The sequence below is a fragment of the Aspergillus aculeatus genome (genome assembly GCF_001890905.1).
Source record: "Aspergillus aculeatus ATCC 16872 unplaced genomic scaffold ASPACscaffold_14, whole genome shotgun sequence".
NCBI lineage: Eukaryota > Fungi > Ascomycota > Eurotiomycetes > Eurotiales > Aspergillaceae > Aspergillus > Aspergillus aculeatus.
In genome coordinates this window covers 79158-98452 of record NW_017962989.1, presented here as the reverse complement: position 1 = coordinate 98452, position 19295 = coordinate 79158, and the positions used below count along the sequence as shown (strand labels likewise).

At 53.1% G+C, this 19295-nt stretch overlaps 5 protein-coding genes across 5 annotated transcripts; 1 reads left to right on the top strand and 4 right to left on the bottom strand.

Moving 5' to 3' along the window:
- Nucleotides 1-904: 904 nt before the first annotated feature.
- Nucleotides 905-4257, bottom strand: ASPACDRAFT_123798 (DUF323 domain protein). Its single transcript, XM_020196683.1, has 7 exons — nt 3667-4257; nt 2916-3595; nt 2602-2817; nt 1669-2551; nt 1341-1615; nt 1197-1278; nt 905-1148 (listed from the first exon to the last, which is right to left on the bottom strand). Exons 1-7 carry the CDS (start codon nt 3960-3962, stop codon nt 1079-1081), a joined length of 2502 nt encoding a protein of 833 aa, XP_020053410.1. The 5' UTR covers nt 3963-4257; the 3' UTR covers nt 905-1078.
- A 1460-nt stretch (nt 4258-5717) lies between these two features.
- ASPACDRAFT_45923 (uncharacterized protein) lies at nt 5718-7163 on the top strand (the record flags this gene model as incomplete). Its single annotated transcript, XM_020201703.1, has 1 exon — nt 5718-7163. One exon carries the CDS (start codon nt 5718-5720, stop codon nt 7161-7163), a length of 1446 nt encoding a protein of 481 aa, XP_020053409.1.
- A 104-nt stretch (nt 7164-7267) lies between these two features.
- On the bottom strand, nt 7268-8771 carry ASPACDRAFT_80550 (DUF92 domain-containing protein). Its single transcript, XM_020205676.1, has 3 exons — nt 8563-8771; nt 8278-8504; nt 7268-8165 (listed from the first exon to the last, which is right to left on the bottom strand). The coding sequence occupies exons 1-3, from the start codon at nt 8746-8748 to the stop codon at nt 7409-7411; spliced, it is 1170 nt and encodes a 389-aa protein (XP_020053408.1). The 5' UTR covers nt 8749-8771; the 3' UTR covers nt 7268-7408.
- A 687-nt stretch (nt 8772-9458) lies between these two features.
- xlnR (putative C6 transcription factor) lies at nt 9459-12455 on the bottom strand (the record flags this gene model as incomplete). The annotated part of the gene is made up of 3 exons (XM_020199902.1): nt 9459-9602; nt 9661-11936; nt 12020-12455. The coding sequence occupies 3 exons, from the start codon at nt 12453-12455 to the stop codon at nt 9459-9461; spliced, it is 2856 nt and encodes a 951-aa protein (XP_020053407.1).
- A 1870-nt stretch (nt 12456-14325) lies between these two features.
- Nucleotides 14326-19182, bottom strand: ASPACDRAFT_123789 (DNA-directed RNA polymerase). The gene is made up of 2 exons (XM_020196682.1): nt 17982-19182; nt 14326-17891 (listed from the first exon to the last, which is right to left on the bottom strand). The coding sequence occupies exons 1-2, from the start codon at nt 18819-18821 to the stop codon at nt 14610-14612; spliced, it is 4122 nt and encodes a 1373-aa protein (XP_020053406.1). The 5' UTR covers nt 18822-19182; the 3' UTR covers nt 14326-14609.
- Between the last annotated feature and the right edge of the window lie 113 nt (nt 19183-19295).

Genomic DNA, 19295 nt, shown 5'->3' with positions numbered 1-19295 from the left:
AACATAACACAGAAACCTAAAAGTCTGGCAGGTATGATATCCATCCCCTCCTTCCCTTCCCCTTTCAGGAATTAGATGAGTTACATAAGTAAACGGCGAGATTCAACTGATTGTAACGGGGAAGGACTACCTACTACCAACGAACCTTATGATATAACCCAGTGCTATCCCGCTTGATACTCTTCCCATCTGAACACAGAGAGAGCAGTATGAGCATCCAAGCAAAAGCATCTAGACTAGGTACTCTGTAGACTCCATCACACTCCTTCTACTATCCCATCATCTCTCATATAGTTTATACTGTACCTGTACTCTGTACTTAGAGCCATATAACTCCCCCCCGCAGCTCTCCACCACCACCATCACCACCACTTCTAATCCTCCAAGCATTGCCACTGCCACTGCTCCTACTCCCACATCACCGACCATGCTAGCTGCATCAAACAACCTTGCCAGGAACATCCTATATTTAAAAAAGACTGGAAAGGCCCACAATATAGGAAACATGACTTTCGACACATGGAATCTAAAGTAATGGATCAATTATTGTCATAGGCTGTCTGTTTACCTCCTGAAAGACATTCTCATTGTGTTGGAAACTCGGCTCCCCGGGGAGGAATCGGTTGGTCTGCACCGCGCTGACTATCTTATGAGTTGGATCAAGTACTAGGTACAGTACTTCAATATCTGGATCCGATCTACAGCACAATTGCAATACCCTCCTGAATGCATCTCTTTCTGGGAATGTCTTCATCATGATGAATTCTGGTCCTAAACGAGTGAAAGTATGCAAAGTAGAGTAAGTTAGTTCTCGGTAGTACTCAGTGCATCACTACGCTACTTAATCTCCATCAATACCCTCTACCACAGTCTCGATACCCGTGATACCCTTAGATGTTACTATGCCCGCAGTTCCCAGAAACTCGGCTAAGGTAGACAGACACGCACTTTAAGAAGCATCGTCGGAACTCATACTACTACTTCCTTAACACTCAAAGTTACTATCTTAATACAAAACTGACCATACCAGTCCATACAGACGCACCAACCCCCTGTGCTGTAAGTACTGTCCCTCTCATCATCGAAAATCCCGCACCAACCGTGCCCCCGCCCAAGGATAAGGATAATTCCGCTGATACCAGTTGACACTTATCCCAATGTTAGCAATGTACACGGCCAGAAAGAAAACAACTTACAATGTCGTCCGCCCCGCAATCCTGGGGTGAGTGGCCCAGGACCCGCCAAGAATGATATTGTGCTTTCCATCGAAGAAGTCGGCTTTCAGGTCACATTAGCAATCGTCTCAACAGGTTAAATGATACTCTTGAGGTAAAACGTACAGGTATACCCTGGATAGATCTCCATAGCCTCGAACCCTTCATGTCGCTCCAAAGTCGAGCTCGTCCATTCCCATACTCCGCCCAACTCACCGTGCCCGGCAAGTCGATTGCCGTGCTGGATGACGGGGCTGGGGTGCCAGTGCTTGAATCCGACGTTGCAGTCGTCGAGGTCCACAAACATCGGCTGGGAATCATGCGAAGGCTTCGCAGGAGCAGTCAACTTGGTGGAAAGAACACCGTTTCCGTGTCCATTAACACCGCTTGTCTCGCGATGGCTATTGATCATTAGTCTTGCTGACTTGAAAGAACAAAGAACCAGGTGACCGACCGATATCCATTGGGCAAATCCTGCTTGGCGCCATTCAACCGAGCTGCATGAGCATAGATACTCTTCACTTCCTCGAAGCTTGGAATTCGACAACCCATCCATTGCGCATATTGTGCCAGCTCATCATAAGACGCAATGACCGGCCAATCCTGCGCATACTCCAACGGCACCGGCCCAAACACCGTACGAACAGCAAAGCCCGCCAGGTACTCCTTCGTAGCGTGGCCATTACTCTGTCCACCATGCACAACGCCAGACGACCCCTTGGGGTGGGTCCAAATCCACGACTCTGGTTTTTGGCCCAAGCTATTCGCTTGAAGGTATCTGGCATATTCCCCATTCGTGATGGGTCGACCCTGTGCCTGGAATGCCTGGACGGAAATGACCCTCGCCGGCTTCTCGTTGTCCCATGCGTAGGACGCACTAGGCACCGATTTCCCGTCATCGTCAAGTCCTATGGATAGGGTCTGTTCTGGAATGGTGAACCAGTCGTTCGACCTCTCGCGCTCTCGGGCGTCTCGGAATATTCTTTCAAAGTCCGGCTTGGGGACCGCAGGAGGGGGGTTTATCCGCTCACTCTGAATGAGCATGTAGAGAAAGGTCTCGAGGTGCATGGCTTCATGCTCGAAGCCGATCCAAAGAGCTTCGCCCAGCGTCCGATCCTGGACCAGGTCGTTCTTCTGGTAGATGGACCGAACGCGACTGCGAACCCGTTCTTGGTAATCCAAAATCTCGTCGAGCGGTGGCCATTCATCTGGAACTTCGCTGTGCGAATGGCAGTGTTCAGGGTTGTCCACATCGGGGTCAATGCCACGTTCGAAAATCAGCTGGTATGACTTGGGATAAGTCGGCTCATCGCCCAGTGCTCGAGTGAGATGGATATCTGTCTAGGCTTAGCAAAATCGAAGTCAACCCAGTAGCCAAGCACTTTACCTAAAAATGTAGGAATGTGCCCAAAGTAGAAAATCAAGGCATTACGCAGTTTGATCGGCTTAGAAAGCAGCTTCTCGCGAGGCACCATCGATCTAGTGACAATGTCCCACGCCGTCCAAAGCTTGCGAAACTCTTCATATGTCGGGACGGCACCTGCCGCATACTGTGAAGGTTTCGTCGGATAATTCAAAACTGCTGAGGACAGGATATGAAGATCTGTAGGACACCCGAGTTAGCTTCAGACAACACACCATGCAGACTCCAGAGCGCTCCGCGCATGGAATGAACAGGAAGTTGGTGAGGGAAGAACGTACGATACTCCCCGGCCTCATTCTCATACTCCACCTTATGGATCAACCCAGCATCATGCCACAACTGCTCCCGCTGCGTAGCACTATACTTGTATGCCTCTTCAAAGATCAGCTTCTCGCCCTGCTTGATCACCGTTCCATTGATGGTCACGTCATGCTTCGGCGCGTAGAACGCCCGATGTGTCCCTTCAGCAACATTATAGTCCGTAATAACGTCCCAGTCCTCCAGCTTGAACGCCTCATACCCCAGCACGGCATTGGCATGAACCAGTCCGTTCTCGTAGAATTGCCGCGTAATGCCCTTGGAGTCATTATAAGCCCGGAACACCTTGTCCGGATCACTACAAGCGTCCAGGCCAATAATCATCAGATCGTCAGGGCCCAGGAGCCGAGCGAATTGCCCCAGGAAGCTCGCCGCGGACGGCCGGTCAAAGTTGCCAATCGACGACCCCATGGACATAATCACCGTCGGCAGCTTCCGGTTCTCGGGCATATCCAGCCAAGCCATAGCGTCGTCGTACGTGCCATGCAGGCCGTGGAACTCGACGTGCGTGAAGTCGTCGATCGAAATCTCGGAAAAGGTGCGTTGAAGCTCGGGCAGGGACAGATCGAGGGCGTAGTAATCGACGTGCTTGCCGGCCGACTCGAACTCGCGGAGCAGAATCTCAACTTTCCGGAGGTTTCTATACAGTTCAATTTCATTTTAGCTTCCGTTGTCCGGATTCCAGAAAAAAAGATGGAAAGCAGCACGTACCCGCTTCCTAGCTCTAGTAACTGCGCATTGTCCGGAATGCGCTCCACGATCCGCTTGGCGTGCGTGCGCAGCACCTCAATCTCCGCGTTGGTTAAATAGTACTCCTCGAGATAAGTAATCTCCTCGAAGAGCTTCAGGCCCTGGTCATTATACAGTAGCATGGTGGGCATTGAGCGAGGAGTGCCAGCCGGAGGAGAGATTCCTCGCTGGATCTCGTTCACCAGGGAGAACTCCAGTGCATTTTGGTGGATGGCCACAATGTCGACACTCTTGGTGGGACAAGTTAACGGAGACATGGTTGCAGGTCAGTGTGGCTTGAAGTCTATTTTATAATATACCGAGGTCCTTTGGAAGGGGGAAGAAGGAAAGTTCAGGAGGATAATAAGTAATATCACTTTCAAACACGGAAATTTTGGGACTAGCCCAAAGGCGCACTCTATATTAGGTCTGTGAGAGAAAGATAAGAGACAGAGAAAGAGGTAAGGAGAAAGAAACAAAGAGAAGGCAATGTAGTGTGTGCGCCTAAGAATGTTGCTGTATAAATGCGTATGCACGTCGGGTGCGAAGGGGAGTATGTATGGAGGAAAGAGGGGTAAAATAAGGATGAGGAGGAGGGGTGAAATGCAAGTCAGTCAGTCAAGTCAGTCGGCCCTTGCAGCACCGAGAAGATCTGAGCGAGGTGTACATAAACAGGAAAGGCAAGACCAGCTGCATAAGTAGTGGCCTTCTGCTGGTGGGGGGAAAGAGAGGGGGGAGGGTGCCTTGTATGAGTAGCATGTCCCTGAACCTTTGTGGAAACCGAGGAGTCGAATGCAAACAGCCCACCGGGGCATGGATCTTATCGGTCAGCCATGGATGATGAGACTCGCAACTATTGCTCGAGGGTAGACAGACCACGGCTGAAAGGAGGGGAAGTCGATGGGGTTATTTTTACATGGAACGATACCCCACCACGCAAGGAAGGGGATTCCTTGGAGGTCGGTCCATTCATCATGATTTTGTTCTTGTCCCCCGAACTCCCCCGCTGAGTGGTGGAACGATCCAATGGAGCTGTGGGAAAAGCGGAAGTGACGCAGGCATACGGGTGCGATTTCCCAACGAGTTTGACAATCTGACAATAAAGTTGGGCGAGAACGAGAGAGAGAGAGAGAGAGAGAGATATGGAGGGAGGGAAAGAGATGGATTGAGTGGATGGATCGAGGAGTGCATGGGAGGGTCATGACGTTGTTGTTTGCAAAGCTCTGTGCTTTGTGTTGTTTGCACTGTTGCACTGTTGCACTGTTTAGCCAGGCTGCCAGGGTCGTATCGGCCCCACTCCGGGGTGGAGAGCTCCACCTGTTTGCTGCGTTTGAATGTTTTGTCTTCAGCTCACGGAGATACTGCTCTATGAGTATTCTCATTCGGCACTTTTTTCATTGTTGCTCTTGTTGCACTAACTCAGATGATCCATGTCTCTGCTTACCAAAGCTATGATCCAATCTGACTCACAGCAAGGCTTCCCTGATTCATAATCCATTCGTGTTGCTCGAAGCCTCCAGAAACAAAAAGCAGGAAAATGGTCCGCCAGATGCGCCAAGTCCAGCGACTCGGTGCCTGCCTGTGGTTGCACTGTCAGATGATCACCACAGATCTACCGTACCAAATGATGACAGGACCAGGAAAGCTGAACAGATGTGATAAGATTAGGGCTACCCAGATCCTTGCTGCGCTGCAGCTGCTAGGATGATTATCATGACCCAGGTCATTTCAGCTCGCTCCATCAAATCCCTCTGGAGTCCCGAGTACACTGTTACGATGGAGACACTTCGCCTTGATGTCTCGGGAAACCGCAGAATGGCTTGGGGACACGCCACATCAAACAGAGACACAATTTCTTTGTCCCACGGCGCTTTGTCCTCCAGCGAGCACCATGAAAGAGCCCATTCACCATCAAGCCCAAGGGCACACCCGCACATATGAATATATAAGCCCCTTAGAATCTTCAACGACCTCAAAACCAAACAAACTCCAACACCTTTGGCTACGCATATACCCAACAACGGGAAAAGAAAATGAACCCCTTACCACCCATCAAGCGCCACTTCTTCGGCGAATCCTCCTCCGAGGACGAAGCGGACCGCAAGCGGAACGATGACTCCGACGAGTATCAATTCAAGGACTTCTCAGACGAGGACCCCGGCAACGACTCCGACCTCGCCTCGGAATACAACCCGGAGTCGCTGCCGCCGTTGGACGAGGGCGACACCTCCTGGAAGGAGTACGACCCGGACGAGGACTACTGGTACGTGGGGACGGAGTTCCTGGACCGCCAGTCGACCCCGTCGCCGACGCAGATGGAGACCCGAGAGAAGGCGGCGGCGCGAAAGGCGGCGCGTCGCAGGAAGAAAGCCGAGGCGCGAGCGGCGCTGGAGGAACACCAACGGAGACGCGCGGAATCCCCGACCGAGCCGCTGCTGACCGGGCTCGACGAGAAGCTGGATCGGTGGGAGGTCACCCTGGCCCTGCACCGGGCGATTACCTTCCTCGAGGAGGGCCAGGACCGCGAGGCCGAGCACTTCGTCCTCGAGGCCTTTGGCATCGCCAACCGGCTCGGCGACCCGATGTGCCTGGCGCGGTGCCAGTACTGGCAGGGTCGGGTGGAGTACTTTCGCGAGAACTACCAGGAGGCGCAACAGTGCTTCCAGGCGTGTCAGGAGGGGATCCTGGACGCGCCGGAGGGTGAGACCATCAAGCGGTACTTGCGGGTTTCCAGACCCGGGTTGACCGAGGAAGAACGGCAGCAGATAGGGGAATTGGAGCAGGACCGAGATCGTGCTCAGAACTTGTATGGCTACTCGCCGCAGTCGACTAGCCCTGTTTCTGCGAGCTTCCACTTCCCCCACCTTCATGACACAGAGCACGCATGGGGGAACGATGGGGAGGAACCACCCAGTGAAGCTATGCCTTATGAAACCGATGAAGAACAGCAGCAAACCGAGAAATCGGAGCAGGATCCAGACCGAGCTCAAGGCTTGTACGGGTACTCGCCAGAGAATGCTAGCCCTGTATCCGCAGACTTCCACTTCCCCCCGCACACATGGGGAAAAGAAAAGGAGGACCGGCGACCATCCAGTAAAGCCACCCCGGATAAGAACCACGATGACGGTCGGCGAAGAATTCTAACTCCCAAGTCCCGCCTGCCATTCGTAGCAGGGGAGTCCGACCCGGACGGACTCCAGCTGCACCGCAGCCAGAAACATTTCACGTTCGAGATGTATCCGCAGGGCATGGCGCCACGGACCCGACCGACCAACATCTTCCCCGAGCAGCGCAACGAGATCCTGATGTCGGAGGAGAGCTGGAAGGTATTCAACGAGTACGTGCAGGACAAGGGCGTCACCATGAGTTACCTGGACCGGGAGGGACAGAAATACCGCGAGGCGATCAAACGGAAGAATCGGGCAGCATGGGCTGCGTGGGCGGCAGAGAAGAAGATCAATACTTGCACCCTAATGTAGAAATAGGCTCCTTCTTCTTCCGTTAGTGCTCGAAAAGAAGTTATTTTAGAAGGTGTGATCCAAGTTGGGGATTAACCCACTGACTTAAGACCTTGCTTGATATCATCATTAATCCAACAAGCCAACCGAGAGAGATATCTACTGCAACCAAATCAGCAAAGGCCCATTTCACCAGACACAACATAAGATGCATCCATAAATTACCATATCACATTAGCCTAGCCCCTTCCCTCTCCAAAAAGAAACTACCACACCAAATCCGCACCATCCACCCCCCAAACCCACCCCGCCACCCCCATCGCCCCAACACTCATAACCACCGCCATCAACACATTCACCGCATTATTATCCAAAATATCATGCCCGCTCTCCACCCGCCGACTCTCATGCCCGTCATCCGTTGTCGTTGTCGTTGTTGTCTCTCCCACCAAAGAAGAAGAAGAACCAACCTCCCCCCGCCTCCCCCTAAACATCGCCGGAGCCGTCGCCGCATTAGCAACATCCTCAGTCGCCCGCAGCTGCTGCGTCGCACTACTGCTACTGCTGACCCCACGCGCCGGCGTAAGCCCCGCAGCGTTGGCTGAGACACCCGCCTTGGTCGAAGAAGGATGAACGAGGACCTTTTTCCCGCCGGACCCCTCCACGATCTTCCCCGTCCGCTTATCCACCACACTCGCCTGGAACAAGCCACCAAGGACACTGTCCAGCACGCTGCCCAGGGTTCCCCAGGCGGTGACAGCCGCAACCCACCCCGCGCGACTCGTCAACAAACCCAAAGTACTGCCGCCCTGGGGGGCACCGCAGAACGGCAAGAACGCCGCCGACGACAGCGCGATGGTGAAGGCGCCGAACATGCCGGCCAGGAGGCCGGTGCCGGTGACGCCGCCGTTCGTGCCGGGGGGGACGACGCGGAAGGTGGGCGAGGTGATCAGGCGCGGTTTCGAGGTGGAGAGGATCCCCAGTTCGGACGAGAAGGTGTCGGCGGCGACGGCGGCGTAGTTCCTGTATGTACAACGCCACGGCATCGTTAGCGATAAGCTTCTGGAGGTATGAGGCCCTGCGGCTTCTGGGGCCGGGGGGGGATCTTTGATCTGGGTAAGGGGAGGGTTCCTACGCGACAATCCCAACCACCAGCAGGTCCGCTACATCGTGACCGTTCGAGAAACATTGAGCGGCATTGGATCCAGCGGCGGACCGCTTCGCAAGGACGTAGGTGTGGGCGAGGATGAGCACCGAGGCGACGATGGAGTTGGCGAGGACTTGGACGTGGGTGCGAGGGCCTTCGCCGCCCTCAGAGCCGGTCGCGGAGAGGGTCAAGCGGGATTTGATCTCGTGTTTGACCTATACCCATCAGATCCATTAGCAGAGCCTCAATGGATAGTATCCAAGAGAAAATCACCTTGGTCACTCGGCTACCTCCGAGGTAGAATACGGCCAGCAGGATAAACGGGGTCGACCATGGGTGGAGGGCGTGAGCTGAAGCGGTCAGCCCGGCGGCGACCAAACCCAGGGTGGTGAGGGTCTTGTGTGACCAGGCACGATAGAGAAGACCTGCAATAGCAGGAACAGCGATGACTGGTTTCATTGTCGAAGAAGCATGAGGTTTCCGTGGGCCTGTGGGAGCTTGAAGGGAAGCAGGGGAAGCTCGGTGAGGCGGAGGCGGAGGTCTGAAGGAGAGGAGCTCTCTAAATTCCGTATTTAACCTCCGCGGCTGTCAGTCAAGTGACGTCCACAATTCACAGTGAGACAGACCCCACTTCTGATAACAAAATAAATATACCCCGAATTTGACTCCGAGGCTGAATACCGACTCGTATTGACGTATAATCATACCTGAGACGTTGCCCAAGTCCTTACACATAACCGAGCCCTGAATTACACACTCGTACTATATTCGTATATCAATAAATGATGATTACTATACAAGGGTGGACCCCTTCCCTACCCACCTCGGTTCAACCTCCTATGTCAACAACAGCAGATCAGCATCAATAGTTATATACGGATTATATTTGACAAAACAATGGCTATATCCACCGCAAGGCTCTGACACCATGTACTGTACACAAAGCCAGCCACGGACACCACACCACGGAAAAGAAGTATTTACCACAGAAACAAGAACTCAGGGATATCAAACCGCACCCAAGGATAATTTGCTCCCCTTCCCAAACTCCTCGAAATCATCCCACAAATCGCGGATGAATTCACATCACATCACGTCAATCGCTTGCATGGGTATAGTGAGAATATACGGCAATATGCAATAAGAATCAATGCGACACCAGCCCATCATCAAAGGGCAAGACCACTGCCATCACCGCTCCACCTGTACAGCGCCAACACCTCCCGGCGACGCTGTTGCTGTTCACCAAAGTCCTCGGGGATACGACCTCGCACCTGCGCCAGAGCCGAGCGCATGACCTTGCGGAATGTTCGCTGAAAGTAGAGGAGTTAGTTTAGAAGATATGGAGGGTAGGGTCGTAGCAATACATACCTGATACTCAGTATTCAAGGTGACAACGCAAGCCTCGTGGGCACGAACAATCGTCTCGCAAGCCCGGACAACACTCGGACTGGCATCACCTTGCAGCTTGTCGGCGGCCAGGAGTAGCAGAAAGCTACCCTGCAGCAAATAAATTCCGAAAAAGAAGGGCATGAAGCTGAGATCCGGATCGAATTCCAGAATCTCGGCCGCCGCTTCGGCGGCGCCAACGGCATGGCTCATCGCAGAGACGAAAGCTTCCGTGGAGATCCACAGATCGTGATCCTCCAACAGGTTGACCGGATCCCACTTGCCCGCCAAAAGAATGTGCAAAACATGCATGATGTGGGTACCATACGCGACAACCATCTTCGTGTGCACAATGGACTCGTTCACCCGGGATCCGACCGTACTGCTGGAACGACCCGACGGACTGACATGATCCAAATGGGCGCCCTCTCCGATCTGCTCATTCTCCGCGTTTGCTAGGGCCAAGCTATTGGTGTAGCGCGCCTCAAACTCTTTCAAACTTTGCGCGTAGGTGTCTAATTGGTGGGTAATCTCCAGCACCTGGTGCTCCCACTCAGTGCTATTTCGGAACGCAATACCGAAACGTGGATGGCTTCGGGCATGATGGAGGTCAACGATTTCACCAAGGATAGTCATCAGCGGCAAGAAATACCCGAACATGCTGTGGCCGGTGCACTCGAGGGGAGGGCCAACCTGGCGATAGCTGGCGGTAGAGAAATCGCCCGCTTGCCAAAGGTCGTCATTCATGGGTTGCAATAGACGCCCGCACTCTTTATCGAGCAGCGTTAAGGGCCGGTTGTAGCAGAGAGCCAGATGACGGTCCGTCGCGTACAGTAGCCACCACAGGCGCCGGCGCTCCTCGCGTTCCTCTTCTGTCACATTAATATTTGTACTGCCGGGTCCAAGTCCCATGGAGGCCATTAACGACGTAGAGTGTCGTTTCGAAGGATCCCCTTCGGTGTCGCCCTCGCGCTCGCCGTCTGGTCGGGTATGGGAAGTGTTGGGCGGCAGCTCACGACCCAGCTTCAACTCGCGCGCCAAAGACCATGCTGCCGTCCACCAACGCATACTGGCGGCCTTGTACTCACTTGCTGAAACGACCGTGGCTAGATGCACATATGTAGCCACATCATCCACGGCACCGGTTGCGCTACTCTGCGCACCTAGCTGATCCATCGAGACGCCGAATCCACCTAGGGCGACACCATTGATGACCATATTAGCTGCGTAGTTGGGCGATGTTTCCCCCGTTGCCGGTCCATGAATCAGGGGGCGGAGTAAACCAGTGGTCAGTTCCAGTAATTTCTGGCAGACACGCCCTCGAGCAGAGGGCGGAGATGTCAGGAACGCAGCCTCACTCGTCTGCGCCGCAACCCAGAGCATACTGGCCAGCAAACCAGGACTACACACTCGTGGCTTTGTGGGATGGAGGAAGGACTGCTTCCGGAAGATGTATCCCACCACATAAGGAGATAATGGCGAAAGGTGTGAAGAGGATGAGCTGGTAAAGTAGACATCAAGGAGATCACAGGCAAGGGATTGTGGAATGATGGACGCGATATGAGGCAGCACGGGCTGCAACACAGGGTATCGTAGCGTACTCGAATATGACGGCAGACTAAAGGAAGGGAAGTTGGCGGGAGATGGTGAGGGCAGAGGCAGCCAGCCTGGAGACTGTGCAGGAGGCGATAGTCCCAAGAACGGAGCCGTGGGGTTCTCGGCCGAATTTCCAATTCGAAAATGGTTCAAAGCGGAAGCATTAGGTTCCTGAGAGTTCACCATCGCAAACGCGTTTTCACCAAACCCCGAACTTAACCCATGCGACGATAGGATTGAGGTCGGCAAGGCGCGAAGATCGGCGACAGGCATTGGAGCACGATTCGACTCGTTGTTTAACGAATTGAAATGGTTCATGTGCATGGCATCGATGGCGGCCCTCAAGGATGGCTGCGAATGCGGCGGAGCTGAGTGCGCATCTTCAACCGTAGACATACTCGGAGGAGCATTGGGATCCCGCACCTGTCGTGACGAAGGATTGAGATGTTGAGCTGTGTCAAAGCCCCCGTCAAATCGCCCGTTGACCTCCTGAGACGATCGTCGCCGATCCGGGGGCGTATGCTCCCCCACTAGTGCGCCATTTTCTTGGGCTGATTGACCGTTGCCCAGCTGGGTAGCTGCAGCCGCAGCTGCCAGGTCTTTCTTCGAAGCCTTCCCTCGTTTCTTACGTTCCCGAGCGTACTCACAGGTCAACCCGAATTCTGCGCCGCCGTCAGTCAGCCTGCTGACTCACCGGGGGACTTGGAGCGGGGAGGAATTAATCTAAGAAGACAGAAGAGCTTACCGATGCAATGTGCACATGGTTGATGTCCATCGCATTTAGTCCGGAGCGAATTACACTGGTCGCACGCTCGACTGATTCTGCGCCGGACGGGAGCCGACACGGAATTTTTGCGGATCGCAGAACGTGCCTCCACGAGGGGATCTCGCTGTAACGGCGGTTGGTACCTGGAGCCAGCGACTGAGTTATTGTCGTCGCGATAGAAAGGTTGGTCTTTGGATGTGGGCAGCGAGCTTCTCAGCGAGTCCGAGTGCGTATCATCGCTGACGGTTTTGGCCGCGGCCTCGCGCGATAACTGCAATTGATCGAGGACATACTGCGAACCCTCGGCGAGGGTGTCCAGCCCGACGGTCTGCGATTGGGCCATGCCTCCCGACTGTGAAGCTGAGGTAGAAGGAACAAATGAGCTGGCGTACTGCTGAATGGCGGTGGTCGACATCCTCACCGAGCAAAGCGCACAAGCGCCCGAGGCATGAGAACGGAGCGGGCTGCGGGCGACAGACGGCGGTTGGGGTAGAGGGCCGTGAGGCCCCAACAGTTGAAGGGGGTGGGGAGAAGGTGATGGGCTAGTAAGCACGGATTTAATTTAGGACCTCGCAGCTGTTCAGTTCAGAAACTTGGGGTGGTAGAATGAAGCAAAAAGAAAAAGATGGGCTGATGAGATGAGTGGTGGGTGGATGAGTAACTGAGCATGCCGGTGGGGTTAGAGAGTAGTGTGTGGAAAGGAAGAGTGAGAGCAAGAGAGGGAAGGAACTCGAACAACTGAACCAACAGGCCAGGTACGGGTCGACGGAGTAAGGGTGAAGGGTGGGCAAGGGAAATTGAGAACGTTTGGAATTCGAAAGATCGGGACGGAGGACGGAGAAGGAAAGGGAAAGTGGAAATGATTGATTGCAGTGGAAAAGGGACTTCAGGGAAATGCGGGGACGGGGAACGCGGGCGGGACTAACCTGGAGTAGGAACAAATGGGCGAGACCGAGACCCTAAAGGTAACAGGTTGGCCTAGGCAATTTCGCCACAGAACAGAGACTACATCCTGACAGACAGTACTGTAGGTACAAGTAGTTAGTTAGATTACTAGGGATGTCTAGAAGACCATCCGAGGTTCCTCTTCTGATTCCTTCAGCATGGTCCTAGTCACCGAGAAAGAACCGTTCACGCGGTATGCGAGAAGCATCAGCACCAGCATCAGCAACACTATCAGTTAAATCGAGTTCATCAGGGCCGGTAGCTCGATAGGCTAGGCTCTCGTGTTCCTCTTACTGCTGCTGGCATCCCCAGTCATTGGAATTTCTTCTTTCATCTGCTAGCAGTCGATGTGGTCAGTCAGGCTCGGCTATGGGCATATGGTAATATCGAGCTCATCATTTTAGTGGCGGGTGGGGGGATTTTAATTTGAATGGTGACCCGACTGGGATGGGCTACTAGCTAATGGGTGGTCAGATCAGATCAGGTTGTTGTCGTGGTGGTCGTGCTGGTGGTGGTTGGAAGAGGGGGCGGGGAAGAAAAGGCGGGGGAAGAAACAGTAGCCAGCAATCTAACTAGATCATACTGACGGGTCCGTGACTCCGGATCTGCACCCTGCAGAGGGTCAGACAGTTACTGACAAGAAGGAGAGGAAAGGAAATGGATGGCGCTCACACCCGGTACGAGATTGGTTACTGCAAACAAACTCCCAATGCCCGATTCATCTCGGACCTCTTCCTCCGTGTCCCCAAAGGAACTGGTGGAGGATCTGTGCGTTGGACAAACACAGCCGATTCATTGACTTGACTCCACCATTCTGGACTGAGAAAAAAAGAAAAAAGAAAAGGAAACAAAAATCACTGCAGAGGCTAAGTAAGGGTCATCAGAAGGACCGTAAAAATATTCATCCGTAGGCCAGTAGAAAGTTCAGATTGATAGAAGGAGGAAAGCAGAAGGAAGACAAAGTGTGTAGAATTTATTACTATTGGGTGATTCCACTATTGATGATGTTTTACCCCGGATTCTTGCCTTGTACTGCACATGACCTACCATATATGTAGAAGAGTGATTGGACCTTTGAGATTTGAATAACTTGGTAACACTAGTGATATAGGTTCACTTTATCTTTTAAATACACAAACATGATGGAAGCCAAGTGTCAATTCTACTACAGGGGAGTAAAGTACCTGGAGGTTTGGCGGGCAACTGTAGCTGCGGTCTATCCGAACTTGCTTGAGTAACTACTTGCCTGTATCAAGAGAACCCTGCTCCATGCCTGAGGCATCAAGGTATAGATGCCTGATAGACTACTGTGGCATCTGTTAGCGATCGGAAAGAGCAGTGAAAGTGAAAGGAAGTTATTCATAATAGGTGTATATACATTGAAATTGTAGTCATCGCTTTTCTAGGACACAGGAGATCCGAAACAATGTCCGTGCTAACTATACAGTATGGAAGCAACCACGCGCCTCCGAAACTCCATGCAGGAACACCCCACGTGTTGGTACAGAGAGTCAAAACAAAACACAAATCATACAAGGGATATCAGTAAACCAGAAATAGACCAGAAGATTCGTAGAAAGAAGAAGTCACCCTCAGAGAGAGAAGTTTCCATATAATGCACCCTTCAACAGAAGAAGTACTGGCTGTCTCGGATACGGCTGACATCCCAGCTACCCTTCGTTGGGACCTCGCGGAATTGCATAGGAAGCCAGAAGTGCGCGTACGAGACTTGGGTGAGCTTGTTGCGCTTCATCTTGGGCCTTTCCTCCTCAGGTGATAGCTCCGTGACAAGCGCCTCCGGATCGGTCTCGATCGTGCCTAATAGGGACTCGATGGCGGGATCCGACTCGTCGAATTCCAGAGGATCAGGGCCTCGACTGGTGATATCGGCATTTTCGGGAATGTGACCAACAGCCGTCGCACCCAGCGAGGTGGAGATAGACAGATCCTTGTCTTCGCCAAGCGATTCAAAAATGCTGGCGGGGGTCACCATCGCCCGGCCCTGGGCCTGCAACTCCGGATCGTCGGACTTCAAGAATTTCTGTCGCTTGTATTCATCGAACAGCTCGAGCATCTTCGAGTTCTTTCCTTTTTCTTTCTTACTCTTGCGCAACTCGTTGATGGCTTTGCCAATCCGACTGCGGCTACGCACCTTGGCAAGGAAGAGGTTGTCCCCGTAACGGACCTTGAACTCAGCGTCCAGTCTCTTAACGACGTCGTCAGAATGCATGCGCACAAACGCCTCCCGAAGGAGCTCGTTCATCTGGTCAACGTCGCAGGCGTGCGTCCAGAAGGAATCATGGACGGCTGAAAAGCATAGACCCGCCTTGTGGCACGCAATGGCCGATAGCATCATGTGTGTGGCGTCAAGGGAGTGAATGAAGTTGGGAGGGAAAGCTTGAAGCTGCTTGCGGGCCGAGACAGTATCATCCGCGTTGGTATCAATAATGCTCAAACTCTGCAGACTAGTCGCGATACGTCGTGACGAGCGGACTCGGTAAGGCTGGACCACGGGTAATCCCAGAGGAGTTGTCCAAATGACCGTGGTTCGGAACTTCTTAGCCGGATCCATGTTGGCGGCACTCGCCGACCCCATGGCTTCCTGCATAAGTTCTTCGATCTGAGACGGCGACATGGACCGAGTGATACGACTGGCACAATCTCCCAACCAGTATTGAATCTCGTGGGCACCGTTGAACATTGAGCCCAAAGCTTCGAAAATCTTGCGCGCGATATACAAAGCACCTTCAACTCTCTGCTCAGGAGTAAGATCCGGATAGTGGTCGACAAGCTGCTTTCGAACTTGTTTCATAGCACCCATGAAGGTGACACCATAGACGTTGGTCATGACCGTTTGTTTCACGATCTTGCGGGTGATCCGTCCTTCGAGGTATTTGGCGACAGGGTTGCCGTCGGCGGCTTCCTGGGCGACGGTTTTCTTGACAAACTCCGCCACACCACTGTAGACGTCGGATGGACGATCGGAAGGCTCGAGGTTGACTTGCTGAGCGCCGACCTTATCACCACCCAGCGCAGCATAGTGCTGCAGTCCGTTGCAAGATCCATCCTGATGAATGGGCAAACGCGACAAGTATTGAGTAGGGTCTGAAAGCTTGAGCGCATTCCTCAACTCGCAGCAGGCAGCCAGGCACTGCCAAGGGTCTTCTGCCTTGAGCCACCAACGCCGGCCTTTGAGGCCATTGTTAGCAGAGTCCAGTACATCGTCCAGATGGTCCATTGTGAACTGTTCGCGCTCAGGAAGGCTGGCCTTGTCGAATCCTGACAGATTGGCAATCTGAATCTTCAACCATCTGAGACCCTGCGGGCCGAGCGGCTTAGCTTCACTGAAGAGCAGCAAGCCTCTGGCATTGTCGGCGCCCATCTGGTTGAGGTAAGGCGGCAGAGGGTATGCACGGCCACGGAAATCGATATTGTGAGGGAGGTAGAATGTTTCGTCGAGATAAGCGCGGGCGATTTCCATCTGGAAGTTCTGGAAGCAACGCTGAGAATGGATACCGGATTTGCGATTCTCCATGAGTTGGACAAGCCGATCCCACTTCTTTTCAGCCTCATAACCTTCTTCCGCAGACGGCCTTTCGGGAGGGGTCAATTTTGGTTCCAAGGCAGCGAGATTCGCTAGGGCTTCGCCGGAGTTCCACGCTTCAAGCATGACATCAAAAACTTCCCGGTTGATAACCCAGCCTGTAGACCCGAGGATATCTAGACTTTGCCGAATCTTGTCAAGCCCGTTGCTCTTGATGGCAGCTTTTACATAGGCCTGTTGAAGACTCTCGCCCGGTGTCGAACGAATTAGCTCACTCTTGTACACATAATAGGCGCCATCACCCAAGCCCTTCCAAGGCTTGGGCTCGCAAACCATCGGCAGGTGGCGGCTCAGGATGTCGGCGGGAGGCTCCCTGAGCAAGATATCGACGACGGACGGATGTAGATGGATATAGCCAGCGCGTTTGCCCCAAGTGATCTGGTAATTATGTTGGAATGCAGGTTGCATGGCGATTTCCTTCTTCTGGGTCTCAGGATTGATGACCTCCACTGGCGCCTTGGCAGCGTCGAAGAGAAAGCCCAACAAAGTGGCGCCGACCTTGGCTTTCACTCGAGGCGACCAAGAGATAGACGGGTCCTCTTCCTCAATCTTGCGCGAAAGGTGATACCAGCGCGCTCGGCCATCCTTCTGCTTGCGAATCGCAAGCGCCTGTCTGACACTGCTGAGGCCTTGAGTAGACTGCTTCTCCTTTTGTTGTTGTAAAGTTCTTTCTGCCAGGATCTCATCGTGGAATTCCGAGCCAATACCGTAAGCAAGTCCGGCCAACTTCGTCCCTTGGTCCACTCCCAGGCGGCTGAAGGTGGATATAACACTCAGGATCGTGATTGCTGCAATGCGATCCGCCTTCAAAGCACTTAGATAAACACCATACTCTAACAAATCAAGTTCCGCTGCGTTGATAGACGGCCCAGGCTTGGCAGATAGCTTGTTGAAAGACTTGATCTCTTCTTCGATCTTTAATTCCAGCCCAGTGAGCCATTGGTCGATGATCGGTCCTAAGCGCTTCTCAGCACCATCAAATCCACGCTTTCTCCTTGTGTCACTCTCGGCGCGCCAACGGTTTAGCGCAGACTGGATGGCATCTTGTTCAAGCTGGCGCTGCCGGGCCTCCTTATGCTGACGCATCTGGTCCTCCACGGTGCCTTCCTCGTGAAGGGGCAGTGAAACTCTGGAGGGGTCGGAGAAGATTTCGAGTGATTCCTGAAGCGAAGAAAGACCGAGACCTTTCTGTTTGACAGCCTTGACCTCCACATCCTGAGACTCGGCGACCGAGGCATCATCGCCGATTGTGTTCGAGTTGAAGTTACCCATGGCCACACGTTGCACGTCGTGAGAACAGATCTACACGAACAAGACGATTAGCATGTCTTCACTGATACCGAGAACTAGAGGCAGTGAGGGGAAAAATTGATATGAAGGGAGGGGACCGACCTGCGACAGCTCGCCCAAATCCGACTCCGAAAAAATAGAGTCCGCAAGAACTCGTTCCTCCAAAGATTTGCTCTTGGCCAATTCCCAGTACCTGCGCACGGTTCTGTCGCGCTTGGAGCCGTGAAACATGCGGAGAGCCATCCGGATCATGACCGCGAAAGTTGTGGCATTGGGCTCGAGACCGTGTGCTCGAAGTTCCACTTCGAAAAACCTTTGGCAGGCAGGGATCAGTTCATGCTGCCGGGTCAGGGACATGTGCGAGACGATCTCGTTCAGGTGGCGGTTGCACAATGCAAGGTACTCAGGTGATCCGGGAGGGTAACAGTCCTTTAAGCGACTGATCAGTGTAGCAGATCTCTCATACTGGTGAATGCGGAGAGACACATCAAGGTTGGCAAGCATTTCATCCGCGTCACCGCCCAGGCCCTTCACTTTCCGTTGCACCTTGGGCCTGGTTTGCGCAGCCTCGTTCACGATGATCAGAGAAGAACTAGCGAGCCCCTGGGGATGTGGTCTGAAAAAGGGAGACAGCTTCTGATCAAAGAAGCTGTCCCCAGGGAAGGAAGACTCCTCGGAGGAGGCAGTGTCGAAAGGGATATATGAGCCTGACCCCTGACTGAGCGCGGACTGGTCTGCGGCAGTGGCAAGGTTTCGGTTTGAGGTCAGGGAAGGTCGGCGAGAACGGTCTTGTGTGATTGTTGTAGACGAAGTGTTTGTGAAAGAGGCTGGTCGAGTTGACTGCGAATGAAGCCTCAATGTTGCCGGTGATGGCAAGGCCGAGCGGCCTGTAACTCGCACGCGAGCCAAAGCACTTTTCCGAAGAGCGACGCGGGACAACATGGTAGAAGAAATGTCGCTGATAAAGATATAAAAACAAGGCTCATGCAAGTCGACAGTGATTAATCGTGAGGTAATAGGATATTATTTATGGAAGGAGAGGGTAAAACAGAACGCGACGGCGAAGGCACGAGAAAGACAGTGTCAACGAGGATGATGCAGGATGGGAATTGGAGTGATCAAGAGCGAGCTTATTGCCAGGCAATAAACTTCAATTCATCAAATCCAATCGTTAGCCGCACTGCAGCCCTCCGAAGACGTAAAGGAGAAAAAAATGAGAGATAAGGGGGAAGAAGGAAGTGAGGATAACAATCGTGAAGGCAAATTGGAGTAAAAAAAAACCAATCTACTTTCTACTCGGCGGAGAGAAAAGGACGGGAGGAAAAATAACTAATCGTTTCTAGCAGCAGCAGAACTTCGAGCCGGGAGAGGCGATAGCACCGCACATGACGGCACGTGACCTTCTGGAAGCGCGAT